Consider the following 25,493-nt stretch of genomic DNA (forward strand, 5'->3'; position numbering starts at 1 on the left):
GTGGTTACATGGGCCTCAGATGTCAGAACAACCACTGGCTGCAGTAGGATCAATGACCCAAACATGGCCTGCATCCACAACATGGACCACAGACATCGAAATTGTTTCAGGTGGCAGCATAGACCACAGATCTCTGCATTGACCTCAGGTTTCATCATGGCCTAGGGCAGCAGCACTGACCACCAATACCATGGTCTCTGGAAAAAATACAGATAGTGAAGGTCTTTCTAGGAGGTCCAATCCAGAAAACGAACTGTTAGACCTGATACGACTAAATATAATTTTCTATCCTTCTTCTTCTGGTGTAATTTTAAACTGTGACACCGTATTGACAAGATCATCAAATCCTAGAAGTCCATCAACGATTTCTTTATCACTCTTCGTCACAGTGTTAGTCCTTGATCCTATATTCTTGTCCATTGTCTAGTGGCAGAAGCTGCCATAGGTTCATGGTTGCATTACAATCCATGGCCGTGAAGAATTTACTTTAACATGTGTGCAGGGGTTCCTTCCAGTTACGGCAGCCATGCTTGGTCTGGACACAGCTGGTGAATGACACAGACCTCTGAATCCTCATCACCTCCATCTTGCAGCAAGACTGACTGAGGCGCCCAACACGCATGACTGCAGTGAAACAAGTGACCGTTTCCTATATGGACAGTGCTGCCCTACAGCAGAGCCCCTGACACGGACATGGGCAGACTGAATAGACGTGAACATATAGTTAGCCTGGGGTCTCCTCTGCTGCTTTCACACTAAGTTGCGCTAAGAACCAAAGTTTCCATCACTTGAGGGACAGACAGAGCTCAAGGTAAAAGGAGCTAGGTAAGAGAGGGTGTGGCATCTTCAGGGGAGGGGTCCATGCAAATTCCTGTGGTCTCTCAATTGCTCTATGAGTAATCCCTAACAAATTCTTTTCTATTCATTGAGATGAACTTAATGAGTCAGTCTTTGGGCAGTGGAAAGGTCAGAAGTTAGGGCAGATGTTAATCTCCCCAGAAAAGTCACACCACAGTTGTGGTCAACAAATAGCTCAGTATATGCAAATGAGACTATACACTAGATGGCAGATTCAAACTAAGTGTGAAAATACATATAATAAACTGCTTTTTCAAACATATTTTCAGGTTATTTAAACTCGAGAATTTTAATTTTATTTGCTGTTTATTTTCTTTTCTTAAGTTATAAACAGTTCAGGAGCAATTAAAAATGTAGCAAGGGTATAGTTTTCAAACTTCTGAAATTACACCTTATCAAAACAGACTAAGATTTATAAATTCAGCAGTGATTTTTTTTTAAGGTAATCATGTGTTCTGGCAAGGTTTTCATTCTATAATAACATTGCCTGAGATTATTTTAATGTATGTCTTAAATAACTTGCCACATATGTCCCAGCTTAAAACAATTTATTGAATAACAATGTTTTGGATGGAAAAAGTTTCAGATGATAAAAATAAAGGATTTTTGTTGTTGTTGTTGTTTTAAAGTGTAATGACAAGCAAAAATTACTCATTGGTGACTAAAGTATTTATTCACTGGCAAAGAGAAAGCCTTGCTGACACGTGGTGCTGATAAACTGGATGTCTGCATGTAAAGAACCTTCCTCTGCTCTCACCCTGTAGTGCACTCAACTCCAAATGCACCAAAGACATCAACCCAAGACTTCAGGAGTTAAAAAAAAAATACACGGGGTTTGGGCCTAAGAACCACTTCCTGAAATGAAGAGCCTGTGGGCTGGGCAGGCTACAGGGAGGAGAGAGAGTCCAGAGATCCAGAGCACAAACCTGGGAGCTCCAGGAGATTCTGCTGAACTGGGATACTCTGCTTTATTGGCTGAAAGAAGTGAGACTCAGACCTGAGTCCTGCACTCAGCAGGCGGGGACTCTGCAGGCCTGGCTGAAGCTCTCAAGTCTGACTCCTCCTCCAGCCCAGGCTTCTGCAGAGAATTCATAAAAGGAAACCCAGCTGAACATTGCACAACCTCCACTCACAGGGTCCAGAGGAAGACCATCTGCCATCTGCGCAGACTCTGATGCCTGCCTGGCTTCCTGAAGGAGCTGGGTCTCTTTCACTTTCAAAACTACTCTTACTAACTGAGAAGCCTGGGCCAGGGAAGCACGCATCAGAGAGCAGGGTGAGTAGTGGGACCAACAGAGTCCACCGAACTATTTGAGTTATGGGACGATAAATGCACTAAGGCACACTGCGGCAGACATGGGGGACCTTGTCCTGAGAGCCCGGGCCCAGGCTCCACCCCTGCTTGGAGAATCTGCAGGCCAGCCCTGGTGGGTGGAAGGTCGCTGGATTTCCCTGTATGTTCCATGTGTCTGCTCCTGTCATAGCCTATTCTGCACCCTCCTCTCTCCTGTCTTTCATGAACCTGCAGGTATAAGGGTCGTGAGTGGGGAGGTGTTAAGTGGGAAGCCTGAGAATGATAAATAAAGAAGACAAAAGCAGTCGCTGGGCCCAGCAGGACTTGCCTAAGATGACTTATGCCATGAAATTTGTTAAAGCATACAGTATCATATAAACTATTTTCTGGGGAAAGTGGCTAATGTCAAAAGAAAGCTACATCCATCACTTTCCATAGCTAGCCTGGGCAAAGTCTTTGCTGCTGTGGTTCTTCAAAGTTAGAGACCTAGATCTCCTGTCTGTTGCTGGTGGTAGGAACTGTGCTCTCCTCCAGGAACAGTGCGGATTCTGCACCAACAAACCCAAGCTGGTCGAGAGGGACCACATACTTAATTAAGGACCAGACAAAGATTCGGTGACCATCATCTTCCTAAGGGTGAGCTTTTGTTCCCTTACACTCTGGCTCCTCCCCTTGATCTCTCCTTTCCTCCTCCTCCATTCTTCTGTCATTTAAAAGTTTCACACAAGTTCCTCCTGGATCAAGTCACTGCCATCACTAGGTTCATGTTAGGACAATGGGTACATTGGGAAGGAGATTAGTGAGTCCCCTTTCTTGAGTCTCATTATACTCAACTTAGCCCTGTAATTAACAGTTTTTAAAGGTTCCTCTGGGAATGAATGACAGCAATCACAGAACCCACTGCAGCAGATCAACTTAAAACTCTTTTCCTGGTTGATGAAGTCACCCAAACCTATGCCCCATAAACCCTAGGAATAGAGCCTAGCCTGACCTCTGCCTTCCCCCTCCTGCTGGAAGCAGACAATGAGAAAATATACCCCCTTCTTATAATGGGTCCTCAGTGTTAGATAAATGACGTTAATGACCTAAGAGAAGAAACCTTAGATAGCTGGGAAAACCCAACTCAGAATAACTTCCCTGACAGGAAAGCCGATGTAGTGCCAAGAACATCTGCCAAGATCATTCAAGAATCCATAAAGAACACATGCGCTGATAAACCTTCCTCCCAGAGCCCCCTCTTTTGCCCTATAAAGTCCAAACGCCTGCACCTGGGCACACAATCTCCATCCCCAGGAGAGACTGGAGTCCTTCAGTTGTTGTGATCAGAGGACCATCTCCCTGTAATGCTTGTTCTGTTCTTTCTTTTCCCGATCTTCTCCATGGGTTCTGATCAAACACCCTTTCCCAGAGTGGAAACGGTTGTCAGAGACCGGGATCCACTGGCCTCCTGTTCTGAGCAACAACAAAAGGGAAAAGCAAAGCTCTGCCAGCAAGAGCTGCACAACCAAGCACCATCACCATGGAAGAAGTTCAGTCCAAGAAGACAAGTGGCGCAGAGGAGGCTCAGCAAAAGGGCCAACAGGTCGTGGGTTCCACCCAGAAGTGGGGGGAGCAGATGAATCCGGAGCCTCAGCAGACCAAAACCCCAGCAGAGAAGGACTTGACAAAAAGTAAGTACAATAAGGACCCCAACCCACCGCTACTGTAACTCCTCCATCACCACTGAGCCCTCCTGCCAGGGTTTCCATGGGCAGGCTAATCACCTGTCAGAAGGATTCACAGGCCCAGGACAGCCTGGAACCAGAAAGCATGCAGAAAGAACTAAGTGAACCTTAGAGCCCCATACCCTCAGCTAGAGGAGTGCATTCTCAGGCCCCTGGGAAGGAGCACTCTGAAGCTTCAGGAGTGGGGAGAGGCTGGTATTCAGGATGGCTCTGAAAGGGAGGAGCACAGGGTTCAAGTCAGTCCCCAAAAGGAGAGCTTGGTGACACTTAAGTTACAAACCCAGACTGAAGTTTGGCAGAGGCAGACTCCAGTCATGGCTCGACCACCCTGGACAAGTTACTTTACAGCCCTCAGCCTCCATGTCTCCATTTAAGAAACAGGAGGGAGGTAAAAACCTGTTTCCTTGGGTTTGGGGAGTAAAGTGATAATCCACGTTACTTATTAAACAGTACAGTATTCAGTTAATGTTCAGGTATTATAAGTACAAGTCAATATAACTGCAGGTGCTGTTATTATAGTTTCCAACCCTGTGGGACAGAAGCTCAGAGCCCCACATGAAGGAGCTGAGGCTCACAGAGAAGACTAGACACTCACACAGAGGACTAATATAGAACCAGGGCAGTGTGAACTTCATGGTCCCAGAGAAGGTTCTTTCCTCATCAGGAACTCTGAGAGCATCATTCTTGCCATGTGACAGTGAAGATGGCTATAGGGGTAAGGAGTAAGGCCCCCAGTTTTGTTCCCCAGGCTCCCATATCTGACTTACTGACAGCCACACAGCTGTCTCCTTCCCAGGGCTCCTTATTTCAGGCTCTAGGGCAGATCTTAACATGGAGTCCCTTAGCCAGGCATCTCACGAAAACCACTGTGTTAGGCCATCAGCCTCCGTGACACTCACAGTGGGGAACATGAGCAGCCTGTGTGCAGAAATGAAGATGAACTAAACTTGAAGCTGTGAAAGGAACTTAAAGTCCACATAGGTAGTGGCTCTTCACAAGTGACCACCCATCTGTGTGGGGACCTGAACAAGGGACTTGAATACAGTGAAGCCATGGTGGAGAGCTAAGGGTCACAGACTAGAGAGGCTCCACTATACTATGCAATGCTGAAGTTGCATTTGACACAAGAACAATCTGGAAACCATGAGGGTCAGCAGTGAGTCTAACCCACCTGGCACCCAGAATTCAGCTCAAAATATGAGTGTGCACTGAAGATCTAAGGGAGTCATGGAGGTTCTGATGACCCAAGAAGGTTTCTGCTCCTTGAGATGGACAAAGAGAAGAGGGCAGGCTCCTGCCTCAGCTTCAGTCATTTTCTGCTACTGACTTCATTCTTTTTACGGGGGCCATATTTGTAGACAGATTTTCCTTTGACCACCAGCTCACCAAAAACAACATGGAGACTTGTTATTAATTATAAAACCTCAATGTATAGCTTGGGCTTACACTATTAGATCTTAAATTAACCAATTTATATTAATCTTTGTTTTGCCTCACTACTTTTTACCTCTCTTCCATCTTGAACCTCCTGCTTTGTACCCGTGTCCTCTGGCATCTCTCGTGCACCTAGATCCATCTCCTCTTCTTTCTTTCTCCCTGGAAGTTCCACCTAACCTCTTCCAGCCTGACTATTGGCCATTCACCTTTATTTATTTTACTTTTATTGATTAAACCAATTTTATTGAACTAATTAGAAAAGGACTTAGCAAAAAAACTTATCTTTACAGTGTACAAAAGGATTAAGCCACAACACACACCCTTGCTGCTTCCTTTTCTCAAGCATGAAAGTAGCCTCCTCTATCCATTGCACAAGGTTTAGAGAGAGAAGTAAACTTGTTCTAGCTTAAAGCACACAGAGACAGACACAGGGCTGCAATCCAGAGAACGCTCAGTACCTGGGAAATGGGAGACACCTCTTTCAACCTAGTGCTACAGTGTGAAGTCCTGCCTAACCCTCGTTCTTCATTTTAAAGTTCATTATTTTTACCCCACATTAAGCTTTGAAAATGTTGACTATAGAGTCAAAGTCCCTTGCCTTTGATGATCACACTGATTTTACTTACTGTGTGATAGGAATAAAGTCATTATGTCTAAGGACATTTTGAAAGAGATTAGACCTGTCTCACAGAACTTCCCTGCTGTTCCATTTAAAATAATTCCCCTCCATCTTGACCTTTCTAATTGCATTTAATTATGATTCAAACCTGTGTTTTAGAGACTCTCACTTTCCTCCCAAGGATGCCACTTACTAAGTAACCATCAGTAACAACTTGAAATGTGTGCTTCAGCCCGCTAGAAATTTGTCAGAACCTGTGTTATAGGATGTTTCTTTATTCTTTAGCTCTTTGGCAGGGGCTCCCACCCAGTTCCCAAATAAATCTACAGTCTTTTTCTGACTTACAAATGGCTGACCTCAGCATTTTTTTTGTTTCTAGCCAGCTTTTCGTAAATTATCCAGTCTATCTACTGCCTCTGGGAGTTTACCTTTCTTTACTAATTACTTTGTAGACTGCTGTGTAGCTGAGTATCTGTCCCCAATGAATCTTCCTCTTGTTCATGTCTCTTCCTTCCTCGTTTATTCTCACTATTCACAGCTTTTAAGCTATTCTATTCAAATAATTCCTCTCCATCACTAACTTCCATGCTCAAGTTTCATTGTGTATCAAAACTGTGTTTTAAACATTCTGATCTTCCTCCCCAGGATGCTACTTAGTAACTGTCAGCTATTATAGTAAATATGTACATGAGCCCCCCAAAATTTTCTCAGAATCACTCTTTCTAATACAGTATGCCCAACTTTTAAGTTTTAGATCAAATACTAAGAAATAATAAGGCATCAAAAATGAGGTTGTTAACTAGTTGTGAAAATATTCCTATAATCCCAAAACTTGTGAAATTAATGCAAGAAGAATCTGAGCTTAAGGCAAGCCTGAACTACACAGTAAGATGCTACCTATCCTGGCGGGACATAAAATCAGAGAGCCACATGAGGGAGCTGAGGCTTAGAGAGGAAAGTGGAGACTCACACAAAATAGAGTAGAACAGCATTAGTGTGTGAACTCATGGTCCCGGTGAAGGAAGGTGACCCTGCATCCGGTGTAAGAGCATCATTCTCTCCATGAGAGAGTGGAGAAGGGTATGAGGGTAAGGAGGTAGGACCCAGCCTTATTGCCCTGACTCTTCCTGCTGCTTCTCTGACAATCACACAACCACTACCCCTTCCCATTGCACTTTCTTCATCATTTTCAGGTTCAACAATCACACCCTATGTGGATCCAACTACCCTTGAAGACTCCTTGCAACTTCTGAGCTCAAACCTTAATAACCTGAGACAAATTCTGATGTCAGGTAAGGGGCTTGTTAAAAGGGAACCTGCAACACAAATAATAAAAATCAAGAGACAGATACTAGGGCTCAACCTGAATATCAGAAAAGCAAAGCAATTAGCCACTAGCTTTTACCTCTACCCCAGACTGAAATGGGCAAGATCCTGTATCCACGAATCCTGAAGACTTCACAGTCCACTGAGTTCCTGTCTCTTCCCCTTCATATTCCTCTCTCTGTCTTGTCATATCGCTTCTGCCTCGACCTCCTTAGTGCTGGGATCACTTTTGTGTGTGCTCTCTTTCTCATTTAGACAGATCCTATCTTGTGTAGCCCAGGGTGGCTTTGAACTAACAGAGATCCATCTGCCTCTGTCTCCCAAGTCCTGGAATTAAAGGTGTGTGCCACCACTCCCTTGCTTGTATATCTAACTAGTATGGCTGCTTTGCACTCTGATCTTCAGGAAAGCTTTGTTTATTAAAACACAAATAGTATACCACTAAAGGAGCATGGGAAGTCTGGATCCAGAACCAAATGTATCTGAGCTGGCAGCTATGCTGGGACTTCTAGTCCACATAGATGGAGGTTCTTCACAGCTGAGCCTTCACCTGTGTGGGTCCTGCAACTAAAATGAACAATCAGAAGACTGATGGAGGAATATTAAGAGTCACCGGCTAGAAATGATGTCTCTCGGCTATGCAGTGCTGAAGCTGCACTTGACACATGAAGAAAGAGGAACCCATGGGGGTCAGCAGTGAGCCTTGCACAAATGTCACCCAGAGTTCAGCTCAATATATGAGTGGGTTCTGAAATATCGAGGATAATACAGCTCCAGAAGTTCTAAGAAGGTTTCTTCCTTTAGACAGAACCAGGGAGACAGTAGACTCCTGCCTTGGCTTCAGCCTGACTTCCCATATTTCAACTTATACAGGCCACACCCTTGTGTCTTCCTCTTTTAAAACATGAAACAGGCCAACCCTTTCAAGTGAACTAGGTCCGGAAAGAGATGTTAACTTGTCCTGACTCACAGCACACAGAGATACACAGAGAAAATATCTAGAGCAATAAAACCCTTCCTCCACACCATCCTGCTACCACCTTGTGAAAGTCCTGCCCATACCTAACCTTCTCTCTCCCTTCAAAGTCCATTCTTCCTTCCCCACAATAAGCTTTGAAGACTGCATTGTCAAAAGCCGTCACCCCTTTCATCTTACACCAGTAATAATGGCAATGATCAAAACATAAGCAGGAGAGGATGTGGGGTCAAGGGAACACTGCTGCATTGCTGGTGGGATGGCAAGCTGGTACAGCCTCTTTAGATATCAGTATAACGATTTCTCAGAAAATTGGGAAACAATCTTCCTTAAGACCCAGAAATACTGCTTTTGGGTATATACTCAAGGGAACATCAATCATACCAAAAGTACATGTGCTCAACTATGTTCATAACATAGCCAGAATCTGGAAACAACCTAAATGCCTCTCTTGTGAAGAATGGATAAGGAAAATGTGGTACATTTACACAATGGAGTACTACATAGCTGGAAAAAAATGACATCTTAAAATATGTGGGCAAATTGATAGATCTAGAAAAGTTCATATTGAGTGAGGTAACCCAGACCCAGAAAGACAAACATCATATGTACTCATTCATAAGTGACTTTTAGACATAAAGCAAAGAAAAAACACCATACAATTCACAATCCCAGAGAACCTAGACGACAAAGAGGACCCTAAGTGAGACATACATGAATATAATCTACATAAGAAGTAGAAAATGACAAGATCTCCTAAGTAAATTGGGAGCATGGAGACCATGGGAGAGAGGAGAAAGAGGGGAGAGGAAGAGAGGAGAGTGCAGAAAATCACATAGCTCAATAAGGCCATTTTTAAAAAATGCCACCACTCCTAGTTGTCACCTTGGCATCATTTAATGTTGGTCTTATAAAAAGCCATTCCAGAAATTATGTCCCATTTTCATTATCTGAGCATTGATGTTGCTCACCCTTTGTTCTGCTGCCACCTCTTCAATAGGTGAAGATTTACATCTTCAGGCTGCACACAAGAAGGCTCTTGCTCATGGGGCTTAGGGAAGACTCCACTGATAAATTGCATCACATTAGACTGTTCATGTCTCTCTTGTCACAAAGCTTTTTCCTATGCTAACAACAGGTTCCTTCTCTCACTTCTTTCCCTCACTATTTCCACCTTCCTACTTGTTTTATTAAAACAGTTCCACTACTTCCCTGATGTCCATGCTCATTTTCATTGTGTATCAAAACTGTGTTTTAAAGACTCTCACCTTCCTCCCTGAGATGCCACTTAGTAACTGTCAGCTATTATTTGAAATATGTACCTGAGTCCCCAAGAATTCTCTCAGAATTGCTCTGTCTTATAGATCATACACCCACCTTGAAGTTTTAGATCAAACATAAACGAATTAGAGGCATCAAAAATAAGACTACTAACTGGCCCTGAACATATTCCTGTAATCCCAAAATGTATGAAATTAGTGCAGGAATAATCTGATCTTGAGGCAAGTCTGAACTACACAATAAGATACTATCTATCCCTGTGCAACATAAAGTCAGAGACCCACAATGGGAGAGCTGAATCTCAGAGAAGAATGAAGATTCACACAAAGTAACAGAGTAGACCAGCATTGGTGTATAAACTTCATGGTCTCCATGTAGGACATGTCCCTGAAGCAGGTGTAAGATCATCATTCTCTCCATGAGAGAGTGGTAAAGGGTATGAGGGTAAGCAGGTAGGATCCCAGAGCTGCTACCCTGGCTCCAACTGCTGGTTCTTAAACAATCACACAAACACTGTCTCTTTCCATGTCTCTTTCTTCATCTTTCAGGCTCATCCACAACACTCAAAGTGGATCCCACTGCCCTCCGGGACTCCTTACAACTACTGAGCTCAGACCTTGGAAATCTGAGACAAATTCTGATGTCAGGTAAGGAGCTTGTTAATTGAGAATCTTATGACTCTGGATTTAGAACCAAAATAAACTGAACAGTCAGCAGGGAATGCGACTTATACTCCATATAGATGGTGGTCCTTCACAGGCTAGAGTCTACCTGTATGGGGACCTGGGAAGTCAATGGTCAAAGGAGCTATGGCAAAATGTTAAGTATCCCAGACTAGAAATGATGCCTCTGGGATCTGCAATGCAGAATTTTCATCTGACACATGAAGAATCTGTAACCCATGGGGGTCATCAGTGAGCCTAGCCCAGCTGTCACCCAGAGTTCAGGTCAAAGTATGAGTGGCTTCTGAATTCCCAGGGGTGCTGCAACTCCAGAAGTTCTAAGAGTTCTACTGCTACTCTGTGAAAGTCCTGCCCACATCAAAACCTTTCCTTCCATTCAAAGTCTATTCTTACCCAAGCTTACATTAAGGCTTGAGAATGAAGACTACAGAGTCAAAAGCCATCACCCCAATTGTTACCTAAGAATCCTTTAACGTGCGTCTTGGAAAAGGCCATTCCCAAGACAGTATCTCTATTTCATTATCTGAGCATTCATATTGCTCACCCTTCATTCAGATGCCATCTCTCCAGTATGTGCAGATCTCACATCTTCAAGCAGCACATAAGGAAATCCTTACACACAGGCCATAGGGAAGACTCCACTGATGATACCGTAGCAGAGATTAGACTGTTCAAGTATCTCTCTTCTCAAAAAGTTTCCTGCTATGCTACCAAAAGATTCCTTCTCTCATTTCTTTTCCTCACTATTCCCAGCTTCCAAGTTGTTCCATTAAAACAAGTTCACCCCATCCAGAACGTCCATGTTCAAATTTCATTGTGTAATAAAAATGTGTTTTAAACAGTCTCAACTTCCTCCCAAAGATGCCACTTAAAACCTGTCAGCTATTGCTTGAGATATGTGCCTAAGTCCCTAAGAAGTTTTTCAGAATCGCTCTGTCTGATGGACATTAATATCTACCTTGAAATTTTAGAATAAAGGCTAAGGAAAATTATAAAGCTTCAAAATATGATTATGGACTTGTAGTGGACATATTCCTATGAATCCTGAACATGTGAAATTAATGCAGGAAGAATCTAAGCTTAAGCCTAGTTCTGAACTACATAGTAAGATGCTACCTGTCTCTGTGGTACATAAGCTTAGAAACCCCATGAAGAAACTGAGGGTCAGAGAGGAATGGAGACTCACACATAAGACTAGAGGAGACCAACATAGGTGTGTGCACTTCATGGTCCCAGTGTGAGAACCTGTCACTGAAGCAGGTCCAAGAGCATCATTCTCTCCATGAGACTGGAGAAGGGTATGAAGGTGATATTGAAGGACCCCAGTACTGCTGCTCCGAATCCTAGCCCTGTTCTCTAACAATCACACAACAATTGCCTCTCTGCTTGTCACTTTATTCATTGTTTCCAGGCTCAGGATTCACAAGCTACATGATTCCCACTACCATCAAAGGCTCGTTACGTCTACTGAACTCAAGGCTTGAAAAGCTGAGACAAATTCTGATGTCAGGTAAGAAGCTTGTTAATTGGGGACCTGACAAATTTGTATTCAGAACTAAATTTAAGCTAAGCTGGAAGCTGAGAATGAGAATTCTAGGCCACATAGATGGTGGTTCTTCACAGGTGAGCCTCCACCTGCATGGAGGCCTGGGACAGGTAACTAAAATGAAAGGTCCAAGGAGACATGGAAGAATGCTAAGAATCACAGGCTAGCAATATTCTCTTGGGACCTGTAGTGCTTAAGTTGCATTTGACACATGAAGAAACTGGAACCTGTGGTGGTCAACAGTGAGGCTAGCCCAAATAGAACCCAGGGATCAGTTCAAAATTTGAGTGGATTCTGGAATCTCAGAGTCATGCAGCTCTTGAAGTTCCAAGAAGTTCTCTTCCCTTGAGGTGGACTCCCAAGTAGAAGGAAGGCTCCTGGCTCAGCTTGAGTCTGACTTCCCTTACTCCAACTTATCAGGCAGCACCATTGCTTCTTCCCTTTCTCAGACATCAAAGTAGCCAACTCTCTTCAGTGCACAGTGTCTTGAAAGAGAAGTTAACTTGTTCAGGCTCACAGCACATAGTGACACATGCAGGCCTTAAGTACAGAAAAATAGGAACCTGGGGAAGAATTTCTTCCACATTCATCCTGCTTCTACTCTGTGAAAGTCCTGCAAACACCTAACCGTTTTCTCTCCCCTCAAAGTCCATTCTTCCTTCCCCCACCATAAGCTTTGAGAATGAAGACTACAGAGTCTAAAGTCATTGCCCTTCATTGATACCTTGGCACCATCTAATGTCTATCATGAAAAAGCCATGGACCAGATGGTGTCTCAGTTTCAATATCTGATCACTGATGCTTCTCACCCTTTGTTCTGCTGCCACCTCCTCAACAGGTGCAGATTTACATCTTCAGGCTGCACACCAGAAGGTTCTTGCACATGGGGCTTAGGGAAGACTTCACTGATTGTCTGGCAGCACATTAGACTGTTCATGTCTCTCCTGACATAAAGCTCCTATGCTAAAAACTGGTTCCTTCTCTCATTTTTTTACACACTGTTCCCATCTTTCAACTTATTCCATTAAAATAATTCCACTACATCCAGATCTTCCATGCTCATTTTCATTGTGTATCAAAACTGTTTTTTAAAGACTCTCACCTTCCACCCTAAGATGCCTCTTAGAAATTGTCAGCTATTTTTGGGAAAAGGCACCTCAGTTCCCAAGAAGATTCTCAGAACATTTCTGCCTGATGGATGCTATACATACCTTGAAGTTTTGAATCAAACACTAAGAACTAATCATAAGACTTCAAAACTAACATTAGTAACCAGTCCTGGGCATATTCCCAAAGTATCAGAACCAATGAAATTAATGCAGAGAAAAATCTGAGCTTCAGGCAAATCTAAAGTAGACAGTAAGGTGCTACTTACCCCTGTGTGACATGAAGTTAGAGATTCACATGAGGGAGTTAAGGCTCAGAGAGGAATGGAGACTTCCACAATGGACTAGGGTAGACTAGCATTGGTGTATAAGCTTCATGGTTGCATGCAGGACAGGACCATGTCCCTGCATCACCTAAAAGATCATCATTCTTTCCGTGAGACTGGAGAAGGGTATGCGGGTAAGCTTGTAAGAACTTCGCTCTTATTCCCCTGAAGCCTACTGCTGGCACTCTGACAATCACACAACCACTGTCTCTTCCAATGGCCCCTTTCTTCATCTTTTCCAGGTTCAACAATAACACGCTACATGGATCCAACTACCATCCAAGACTCCTTACAACTACTGAGCTCAGTGCTTGAAAATCTGAGAGAAATTCTGATGTCAGGTAAGGGGCTTGTTTAATGAGAACTGAGGAGTCTGGATTCAGAATTAAACTTAAACCGAGCTGGCAGCTGGGAATGGAATTCTAGTCCACAAAGATGGTGGCTCTTCACAGGTGAGCCTCTACCTGTATGGGGATCTGGGAGACACAACTAAAATGGAAGATCAGAGGAGACACCGAGGAATGCAACTTTTAAGTCACACACAAGAAAACAGGCTAGATATGACCCGACTGGGCCCGGCAGTTCTATAGTTACACATGACACATGAAGAACCTAGAACCCATGGGGGACAGACGTGAGCACAGTCCAAAGGGCACCCAGAGTTCAGTGCAGAGCATGAGTGGGTTCTGAAATGTCAGGGATCATACAGGTCCTGAAGTTCCAAGATGGTCTATTCCCTTCAGTCTGGCTTCCTTTATTTCAATGAACCCAGGCCACACATGGCCTCTTCCTCTTCTCAAGCATCAAAGTCGCCACCTTTCTCCGGTGCACAAGGTTTAGAGAGAGAGGTTAACTTGTCCAAGCTCCCAGCACACAGAGATACATGCATGGGTGGAATCCAGAACAATGGGAGTCTGAGGAAAGATTTTCTCAGCCTCCATCCCGCTGCTGCTTTCTGAGAGTCCTGCCCACACCTTGTATTAACTTCAAAATTAATTCTGAATCATCTCACACAGCAAGGCTTAAGTACGGAGACAACAGATTCAAAAGCCATCACCCCTAGTTGTGACCTTGACATCATTTAATGTGTGTCTTAGAAAAGGCCATTCCAGAGAGAGTATCTCGGTTTCATTATCTGAGCATTCACACTGCTCAGCCTTTGTTCTGATGCCACCTCTACAGCATGTGCAGATCTCACATCTTCAAGCTGAACACAAGAAGATCCTTGCACTTGGGGCTTAGGGAAGACTCCAGGGATGATATTTTGGTGGAGATTAGATTGTTCGTGTCTCTCTTGCCACAAAAAAACTTGCCCCTATGCTATCCAAAGGTTTCTTCTCTCATTTTTTGTCACTATTCTCATCATTCACATTCTTCCATTAAAATAATTCCACTCCTTCCCAAAGTTCCATGCTCAAATTTCACTGCGTAATAAAACTGTGTTTTGAAGACTCTCACCTTCCTCCCTAAGGTGCCACTTAGTGTCAGCTATTGCTTGAAATGTGTACATAAGCCCCCGAGAAGTTTCTCAGAATCTTTCTGTCTAATGGGCGTAAGTCCACAAAAATAAGAATGCTTATTGGTCCTGGATATATTCCTAATGTATCAGAACCAATGAAATTAATTCAGGAAGAACCAGACTTCATGGCAATCCTGAACTATACAGTAAGATGCTACCTATCCCTGTGGGACCCACATGAGGAAGCTGAGGCTCAGAGAGGAATGGCGACTCACACAAAGTACTAGAGTACTAGAATGGGTGTGTGAATGGCAGGGTCCCAGTAGAGGGCTGTGTCCCTGCCTTACCTGTAAGAGGCTGAGGAGAAGAATATGAGGGTAAGCAGATAGGACCCCTGCCTTGACCCTGATTCCCACTGTTGCCCCTCTGACAAACACAACCACTGTTTCTTCTCATGAACCTTTCTTCATCATTTCCAGGCTCATCAATCACACCCTCCGTGGATCAGATTACCCTCCAAAGCTCCTTAAAACGACTGTACTTAAATTTAAGAAGTCTGAGAGAAACTCTGATGTCAGGTAAGGGACTTGATAAATGAGAACCTGACATCTCTGGATTCATAGCCTAATGTAAGCAGAGCTGACAGCTGGGAATGGGACTTCTAGTCCACATAACATAGAAGGAGGTTCTTACAGGTGAGCCTGCCACTGTATGGGGACCTGGGACAAGCAACTCAAATGTAAAATCAGAGGAGACATGGAGGAATGCTAAGAGTCACAGGCTAGAGATGATCCCTCTGGGCTCGGTAGTACCCAAGTTGCATTTGATCCTTGAAGAAACTGGAAATCCATGGTTATCCAAAGTAAACCTAGTCCAAATGTCACCCATAGTTCAATCAAAATATGAGTGGGTTCTGAAATTTCAAGGGTCATGCAGCTCCTAGATTTCCAAGAAGTTCTCTTCCCTTGAGATATACCCTAAAGACAGGGAAAGCTCTTGCCTCAGCGTTAGTCTAACTTCCCTTATTTTAACTTATGCAGGCAACACCCTTGCCTCTTCCTCTTTACCAGCACCGAAATAGCACCCCCTCTTCAGTGCTCATGGTCTAGAGGGAGAGGTTAACTTTTCCAAGCTCATAGCACATAGGGACAGATGCAGGGACATGGGAAACTACTTCCTACTCTTTCATCCTGGTGCTACTCTGTGAAAGTCCTGCCCACACATAACCCTTGTCTCTCCCTTCAAAGTGCATACTTCCCTGGCTACAATAAGCCTTCAGAATAAAACTACAAAGCCAAAAGCCGTCACTCCTAGATATCACCTTTGCATCATTTATTGTGAGACATGTAAAAAGTCCTTCTACAGATTATGTCTCATTTTCATTATCAGAGTACTGCTCACCCTTTCTCCCACTACCACCTCTCCAACAGGTGCAGATCTCACGAAATCAAGCTGCACACACGAAGGCCCTTGCACCCGGGCCTTATAGAGGACTCCACTGATAATATTATAGCAGATATTCTCCTGATCATATCTCTCTCCCTAAAAATGTTCCTCCTAAAGGTTACCAGCCATATTGTTCTCCCAATTCTCGTCATCACTATTCCAAGCTTCCAAGTTGTTCCCCTGAAACAATTTCACTCAATCACAAGCTTCCATGTTCATATTTCATTGTCTATCAGAATTGTGTTTTAAATATGCTCACCTTCCTTCCTAGCTCACAAATGCCACTTATTATTTGAAATATGTACCTCAGCACCCAAGAAGTTTGTCAGAATCTCTCTGTCTCTTAGACACTATACCCACCTTGAAGTCTTGGATCCAACAATACGAAAATATTAAGTTTTCAAATATAAGATTATTAACTCGTTGTGGATATAGTCCTATAATACCAGAACAGGTGAAATTAATCAGGAATAATCTGAGCTTGAGACAATCTGAACTACATTGTAGGATGCTACCTATCCCTGTGGGACATGAGGTCAGAGTCCTATATGAGGGAGCTACAGCTCAAAAGAACTGGAGACTCACACAACAGAGTAGAATACACCAGCATAGGTGTGGGAACTTCGTGTTCCCAGAGCAGGACCCTTTCCCTGCAGCACCGCAAGAGCATCATGCTCTCCATAAGACTGGAGAAGGGTATCAGGGTAAGTAGGTACAACCCCAATTAGGAAGCTCCTGGAACAAGGTGGCCTCCAGCTGAAAGTCTTAATTCACTGCTCAGGTGAGATGAGCTTCTTAAAGTGAAGCAAAGACATGTATAATGTCATATCATGTGTAAATAGAGAGAATTTGGCTTCTTTTCCTACTTGTTTCCATTTAATTTCCTTCTCTTATTGCTCCAGCTACTGCTTTGAGCACTATATTGAAAAGAAATTTGGGAGTGCTGGAAAAGTATCTCTGTATTTGAGACCACTGGCTGTTCTTTCAGAAAACCTGGATTTAATTCCCAGCACACACATGACAGCTCACAATTGTCTGTAAGTTCAGTTCCCCGGGTATCTGACAATCTCTTCTGACCTTTGAAGGCACTGCATAGACATGTATACAGGCAAAACATAATTACACATAGAATAAAAAGTAAAATGAGAAAAAATATTTTAAAGAAAGTAAAGGAATGAGAATAGTGGACAACCATATCTTATTCATGATTTTAATAGGATTACTTTGAGATCTTTCTCCATTTAGGAAAATGTTGACTCTGTGTTTGTTCTAAAGAGCATTCATTGTGTTGAAGTATGGGTCCTTTGATATTGTTCTCTGTACAACTTTTCTCATGAAGGAATTTTGAGTTTTGTCTAAGACTTTTTATACATCTACTGAGATAATCATGTAATTTTTCTTTAGACCCATTTATATGATTTATTATCTTAATTAGTTTATATAGAGTCTTGGGGTTTCTGTTGCTGTAAAGAGACAATATGACCAAGGCAACTCCTATACACATGATCATTTAATTGGGGCTGCCTTAAAATTGTCAGAGGTTCAGTTTATTATCATCATGGTGGGAGATGGTGGCATTCAGTCAAACATGTGGAGAAGATGTTGAGAATTCTACATCTTGATCTGCAGGCAGTAGGAGTCTGTGTTCACATGGACACAGCTTGAGCATAAGAGACCTCAAAGCCCACCTCCACAGTTACACATGTCATCCAAAATAAACCATACCTCCTTATTGTGCCACTCCCTATTCTGGTCACTTTCTTCCTAATAACCGGTTATTTACATTAATGTAACACAATTTTTTAAAACCACAGAGACAGATAATGAGGTTCAACCTGAAAGTCAGAAAAGCAAAACTCCCAGCCACTGGCTCATATTCTTAGGAAAAAATCATAAGGCCGGCACAAAGAAATCCAATTAGGTCAAAACAAACTGAATTAAAATGCCTATGATTTATTAAATGCTGCACTTTCAGGTGGCCGAGAGCATGGCAGGGGAGACAGAAAACTGGGGGCCACATGCCAAATCTGGGACCACATGTTCCTCCTCTGGGAGCCCACTTAAATACCCTGTGGGAGTGGTCCTGTAAGGATGACTAGGGGTTTAACTCTCTGATGTTCAGGCTTGCTTTATTTAATAATGTACAAGTGAAATATCACTGCATGTTTCTTAAGAATTTTTTCATCTATGTTCATTAGGGAAATTGGCATGTAGCTTTTGATAAATTTTTGTTTTGTTGTGTGGTTCATGTGTGTGTGTGTTTATTAGTTTACATGTTTGAGTTGTACTGGCTTCTTAGAAGGAGTTTTGAAGTGCTCCTATTTCTATGGTCATTGGGGTTTTGTTTGTTTGTTTGATATGATTTTTTGGCTTTGTTTTGAATAACTTTAGAAGGATTCTTGTAGAACTTTCTTTTCAATAAAATAAACTACTTTATTAGGAGAAATGTTAAAATGGGAGAAAATTTGCCTGAGCTAGTTCGCTGAAAGCATCCAACAAGGAACACATAAGCTCCTTAGGCAATGGATTTCAACCTTCCTTGTTTTTATTGTGTTATTCATTTTTCTCCACTTCCCTTCCTCCTCCCCGCTCCCCTTCTACACTCTCCTGTGACCCACATGCTCCCAATTTACTCAGAAGATCTTGTCTTTATCTACGTTCCATGTACATTAGATCCATGTATGTCTCTTCTAGGGTCCTCTTTGTGGTCTGCGTTCTCTGGGCTGGTGGACTCTGGGCTAGTTTGGTATTTTTTTTTTTGCTTTATGTCTAAAAGCCCCTTATGAGTGAGTACATATTATATTTGTCTTTCTGTGTCTGGGTTGCCTCACTCAATATGGATTTTTCTAGATCCATCCATTTGCCTGAAAATTTAAAGATATCATTATTTTTTATCACTGAGTAGTACACCATTGTGTAACTGTACCACATTTTCTTTATCCATTCTTCGGTTGAGGGGCATCTAGGTTATTTCCAGGTTCTGGCTATTATGAATAATGCTGCTATGAACATAATTGAGCATATGTACTTAGGTATGATTGAGGTGTCTTTGGGTATATGCCCCAAAGTGATATTGCTGGGTCTTGAGGTAGATTGTTTCCTAATTGCCCAAAAAATCCCCATACTGATTTCCAAAGTCGCTGTATCAATTCGCACTCCCATCAGTGATGATGTAAGTCACAAGATAACCCCATACTAGTTTAGAATTATGATTAATAAAAGGGTTATTCATTTAAGGGGAAAACTTACAGATCACTGTCCTAGACAACAGTCCGCTGCACAACCAGGAACAGAGTCTAGCAGCCAGAAGTAGGAGCCTTTAGAAAGACGGTGGGCACACTGCTACCACTGCTTTTTTAAAAGTGTTATTTTTATTTTTCCATTCAAAAATTTACACTTTCTCCCTTCCTCCCATTCCCCTCCCACTCCTCCACTCACCCTTCTCCATCCCCTCCCTGCTTGAGAGAGCCCTGTGGAAAGTCCAAGGCCCTCCCCCTACATCCAGGCCTAGGAAACAGTACGTTCAAATAGACTAGCATCCCAAAACACTAGTACATGCAGTAAAATCAAGTCCCAGTGCCTTTATCAATAGCTTCTCTGTCAGCCCCCATTGTCAGCCACAATCAGAGAGTCTGGTTTGATCACATGCTCGTTCAGTCCCCGTCCAGCTGGATTTTGTGAGCTCCCATTAGAACAGGCAACTGTCTCAGAGGGTGGACCAACCCCTCACGGTCCTGACTTCCTTGCTCGTCTTCTCCCTCCAACTGGACCTTGAGAGCTCAGTCCATGGAACTGATGAGATTCTCTGTCTCTATCTCCATCTTGTCGCCAGATGAAGATTCTATGGTGATATTCAAGATAAACATCGGTGTGATACTGGGGCAAGGACAGTTCAGGCACCCTCTCCTCCGTTGCCCAAGGACCTAGCTGGGGACATCCCCGTGGACACCTGGGATCCCCTCTAGAAACAAGTCTCTTGCCAACCCTAAAATGGCTCCCTTAACGTAGATATCTTCTTCCCTGCTCCTATATCTGCCCTTCCTCCATCTCCACCCTCCCATTCCCCCAAGCTCTCCCTAGTCTTTCCCTTCTCCCTTCCCTCTCCCCCTCACCCCTTCCCCCAACCCCAGCCCCACCCCTACCCCAACTCCCATGCTCCTAACTTTTGCCCAGCAATCTTGTTTGTTTCCAATTTCCAGGAGGATTTATATATGTTTTTCTTTGGATAGATCTTGTTATTTGGCTTTCTAGGCTTGTGAACTATAGACTTAATGTCCTTTTTTTATGGCTAGAGTCCACTAATGAGTGAGCACATATCATATTCATCTTTTTGCATCTGGGTTATCTCACTCAGTAAAGTGTTTCCTATTTCCATCCATTAGCATGCAAAATTCAAGATATCATTATTTTTTTTACCACTGAGTAGTACTCTAATGTATATATATTCCACACTTTCTTCATCCATTCTTCCATTGAGGGGCATGTAGGTTCTTTCCAGGTTCTGGCTATTACAAATAATGCTGCTATAAACATAGTTGAACAAATGCTTTTGTAGTATGATTGGGCATCTTTTAGGTATATTTCCAAGAATGGTATTGCTGGATCCTGAGGTAGGCTGATTACCAATTTCCTGAGAAACCCCCACACTGATTTCCAAAGTGGTTGCACAAGTTTGCATTCCCACCAGCAATGGATGAGTGTTCCCCTTACTTCACATCCTGTCCAGCATAGGCTATCATTAGTGTTTTTGATTTTAGCTATTCTGACAGGTGTAAGGTAGAATCTCAAGTTGTTTTGATTTGCATTTCCCTGATAGCTAAGCAGGTTGAGCATGACTTTAAGTGTCTTTTGGCCATTTGAACTTCTTCTGTGGAGAATTCTCTGTTCAGATCAGTGCCCCATTTTATAATTGGGTTCATTAGCCTTTTACAGTCTAGTTTCTTGAGTTCTTTATATATTTTAAAGATCAGACCTTTGTCTGATGCGGGATTGGTGACGATCTTCTCCCATTCATTAGGATGCCTTTTTGTCTTAACAGTGTCCTTTACTTTACAGAAGCTTCTCAGTTTCAAGAGGTCCCATTTATTCAATGTTGTGCTACTGGGGTTATATGTAGGAAGTGGTTTCCTGTGCCCATGCGTTGCAGTCTATTTCCCACTTTCTCTTCTATCAGGTTCAGTGTGGTCGGATTTATTTTAAGGTCTTTCATCCATTTGGATTTGAGTTTTGTGCATGGTGATAGATATGGATCAATTTTCATTCTTCTGCAGGTTGACATCCAGTTATGCCAGCACCATTTGTTGAAGATGCTTTCTTTCTTCCTTTGTTGAAAATCAGGTGTTCATAAGTTTGTTGGTTAATATCCGGGTCTTCAATTTGATTCCATTGGTCGACATCTCTGTTTTTATGCCAATACCAAGCTGTTTTCATTACTGTAGCTCTGTAATAGAGTTTGAAGTCAGGGATGGCAATGCCTCCGGAAGTTCCTTTATTGTATAAGATTGTTTTGGATATCCTGGGCTTTTTGTCATATAATGTTGATTATTGTTCTCTCAAGGTCAGTGAAGAATTTTGTTGCTATTTTGAAGGGGATTGTGTTGAATTTATAGATTGTCTTTGGTAGAGTTGTCATTTTTACTATGTTGATCTTACCCATCCAAGAACATGGGAGATCCTTCCATTTTCTGGTATCCTCTTCAATTTCTTTCTTCAAAGCCTTAAAGTTAGTGTCAAATAGTTCTTTCACTTCCTTGGTTAGTGTTACCCCAAGATACTTTTTTAAAAAAGATTTATTTATTTATTATGTATACAACATTCTGCCTCAGTGTATGCCTGCATGCCAGAAGAGGGCTCCAAATCTCAGTACAGATGGTTGTGAGCCACCACGTGGTTGCTGGGAATTGAACTCAGGACCTCTGGAAGAAGAGCCAGTGCTCTTAACCTCTGAGCCATCTCTCCAGCCCCTACCCCAAGATACTTTTTTTGGCTATCATGAAAAGTGAAGTTTCTCTGATTTCCCTTTCTGTTTCTCTATCATTTGTGTATAAGAGGACTACTGATTTTTTTGAGTTGATCTTGTATCCTGCCACATCACTGAAGGTATTTATCAGTTGTAGAAGTTCTTTGGAAGAATTTTAGGGGTCACTGATGTACACTATCATATCGTCTGCAAATAACGAAAATTTAACTTCTTCCTTTCCAATTCGAATCCTCTTGATCTCCTTATGTTCTCTTACTGCTATCGCTAGAACTTCAAGCACTGTGTTGAAGAACTATGGTGAGAGTGGACAGCCTTATCTTGTTCTTTATTTTAGTGGAATGGCTTGGAGTTTTTCTCCACTTAATTTGATGATAGCTGTTGGTTGTTGTATATTGCTTTTATTATATTTAGGTATCATGCTTATATCCCTAACCTCTCCAAGACCTTTATCATAAAGGGGTGTTGAATTTTTTCAAATGCTTTTTCAGCATCTAATGAAATGATCATATGATTTTTTCTTTCAGTTTATTTATATGATGGATCTCATTGATAGATTTTCGTATGTTGAACCAATGCTGCCTCTCTGGGATGAAGCCTACTTTTTCATAATAGATAATTTTTTTGATGTGTTCTTGGATTCTGTGTGCCAGTATTTTATTGAGAATTTTTGCATCCATGTTCATGAGCGAGATTGGTCTGTAATTCTCTTTCTTGGTTGAGTCTTTGTGTGGTTTGGGTATCAGGGTAACTGTAGTTTCATAAAAAGAGTTTGGCAATGACTCTTCTTTTTCTATTAATGTGTGAAACACATTAAGGAGTATAGGTATCAGCTCTTCTTGGAAGTTCTGGTAAAATTCTGCATGAAACCCATCTGGTCCTGAGCTTTCTTTGGTTGGAAGGTTTTTTATGACAGCTTCTATTTCCTCACGATTTATAGGTCTATTTAAATTGTTCACTTGCTCTTGATTTAATTTTGGTATATAGTACCTATCTAAAAACAAGTCCATTTCTTTTACATTTTCCAACTTTGTGGCATATAGGCTTTTGTAATAAGACCTAATGATTCTCTGAATTTCCTCAGTGTCTGTTGTTATGTCCCCCTTTTCATTTCTAATCTTGTTAATTTGCATGTTCCCTCTCTGGGTTTAGATTAGTTTGGATGGGGGTTTGTCAATCTTGTTGACTTTCTCAAAGAACCAGCTCTTTGTTTTACCGATTCTTTGGATTGTTTTCTATGTTTCTATTTTGTTGATTTCAACCCTCAGTTTGATTATTTCCAGTCTTCTACAACTCCTGGGTTAGTCTGCTTCTTTTTTTTCTAGAGTGTTCAGCTGTGCTGTTAAGTCTCTAATGTGAGCTTTCTCCGTTTTTTTTTTTTTTAATGTGGGTACTTAGAGCTATGAACTTTCCTCTTAGCACTGCATTCATAGTGTCCCATTGGTTTGGGTATGTTGTGTCTTTATTTTCATTGAATTTAAGGAAGACTTTAATTTCTTTCTTTATTTCTTCCCTGATCCAGGTGTGGGTCAGTAGTTGACTGTCAGTTTCCATAAGTTTGTAGGCTTTCTGGGGGTAGAATTGTTGTTAAATTCTAACTTTATTCCATGGTGATCCAATAAGACACAGGTGGTTACTAAAATTTTTTTGTATCTGTGGAAGTTTGCTTTGTTACTGAGTATGTGATCTATTTTTGAGAAGGATCTATGAGATGCTAAGAAGAAGGTATAATCTTTCCTATTTGGGTGGAATGTTCTATAGATGTCTGTTAAGTCCATTTGATTCATTAGCTCCATTAGTTCTCTTATTTCTCTGTTAAGTTTCTGTCTGGTTGACGTGTCTATTGGTGAAAGAGGAATGTTGAAGTTTCCTACTATTAGTGTGTGGAGTTTGATGTGTGCTTTGAGTTCTAGTAATGTATCTTTTATATACGTGGGTACTTTTATATTCGGGGCATATATATTCAGAATTGATACTTCATCGTGACGAATTATTCCTGTTATGAGTATAAAGTGTCCGTCTCCATCCCTTCTGATTGATTTTAGTTTGGAGTCAATTTTGTAAAGATATTAGCATAGCAATACCCCTTATTTCTTAGGTCCATTTGATTGAAAAACCTTTTCCCAACCCTTTACTCTGAGTAAATTTCTGTCTTTGTGGGTGAGGTGCGTTTTTTTGTAAACAGCAGAATGTTGGATCCAATTTTTACATCCATTCTCTTAACCTTTGCCTTTTTATAGGTAAACTGAGACCATTGATAATAAGTGATATTAATGACCAGTGGTTGTTAACTCCAGTTACTTTTTTTTTTGGTGGTAGACTTTGGGTGTTTCCCTTCTCTGAGTTGTGTTTTTGGAGGGTTGTTAGATGTCTGAGTTATTATGGGTGTTGTTGAATTCCCTGGGTTGTGATTTTTCTTCTATTAATTTCTGTGAGGCTGGTTTTGTGGCTATGTATTGTTTAAATTTGTTTTTATACTGGAATATCTTGGTTTTTTATTTTTATTTATTTATTTGTTTGTTTTGTTTTGTTTTTCGAGACAGGGTTTTTCTGTGGCTTTGGAGCCTGTCCTAGAACTAGCTCTATAGACCAGGCTGGTCTCGAACTCACAGAGATCCGCCTGCCTCTGTCTCCCAAGTGCTGGGATTAAAGGCCTGCGCCACCATCGCCCAGCCTGGAATATCTTGTTTTCTCCATCGATGGTGAAAGGCAGCTTTGCTAGGTATAGTAGTCTGGGCTTGCATCCATGGTCTCTTAGTTTCTGCAGCACACCTATCCAAAATCTTCTGGCTATCATGGTTTCCATAGAAAAGTCAGGTGTAATTCTGACAGGTTTACCTTTATATGTTACTTGACCCTTTTCCTTTGCAGCTCTTAATATTCTTTCATTATTCTGTAGTTTTGTGTTTTGATTATTATATGGCAAGGGGATATTTTTTGATCCAGTCTATTCAGTGTTCTGTATGCTTCTTGTACCTTCATAGGAATATCCTTCTTTAGGTTGGGGAAGTTTTCTTCTATAATTTTGTTGAATATATTTTCTAGGTCTTTGAGCTGTAATTCTTCTCTTTCTACCCCTATTCTTCTTAGGTTTGGTCTTTTTATGTTGTCCCAGATTTTTGGGATGTTTTGTGATGAGAATTTGTTGCATTTGCTCTTTTCTTTGATCAGTGTGTTTATTTCCTCTATAGTATCTTTAGCACCTGAGATTCTTTCTTCTATCTCTTGTATTATGTTGGTGATACTTGTCTCTGTAGTTTCTGTTCGTTTACCCAGGTTTTCCATTTCCTACCATCTCTTGGTTTGTGTTTTCTTCATTGCCTCCATTTCAGTTTTCAGTTCTTGAACTGTTTCCCTTACCTGTTTTATTGCTTTTTCTTGGATATCTTTGAGGGATTTATTAATTTCTTCTAACTTTTTGTTAGTCTTTTCATC

General features: G+C 41.8%; 1 protein-coding gene across 1 annotated transcript in view; it reads left to right on the top strand.

Annotated features, from left to right (window-relative positions):
* The first annotated feature begins 1,757 nt into the window (after positions 1-1,757).
* LOC142860483 (NACHT, LRR and PYD domains-containing protein 1b allele 4-like) overlaps positions 1,758-25,493 on the top strand; it is a 35,096-nt gene continuing 11,360 nt past the window's right edge. The window contains exons 1-8 of the mRNA XM_075991804.1: positions 1,758-2,134; positions 2,687-2,788; positions 3,561-3,822; positions 7,126-7,224; positions 10,064-10,162; positions 11,610-11,708; positions 13,419-13,517; positions 15,115-15,213. Of these exons, the coding sequence (XP_075847919.1) occupies positions 3,672-3,822; positions 7,126-7,224; positions 10,064-10,162; positions 11,610-11,708; positions 13,419-13,517; positions 15,115-15,213 (646 nt within the window). The 5' untranslated portion in view covers positions 1,758-2,134; positions 2,687-2,788; positions 3,561-3,671. The remainder of the gene's footprint in view (positions 2,135-2,686; positions 2,789-3,560; positions 3,823-7,125; positions 7,225-10,063; positions 10,163-11,609; positions 11,709-13,418; positions 13,518-15,114; positions 15,214-25,493) is intronic.

Source organism: Microtus pennsylvanicus, chromosome 11 (assembly GCF_037038515.1).
Source record: "Microtus pennsylvanicus isolate mMicPen1 chromosome 11, mMicPen1.hap1, whole genome shotgun sequence".
NCBI lineage: Eukaryota > Metazoa > Chordata > Mammalia > Rodentia > Cricetidae > Microtus > Microtus pennsylvanicus.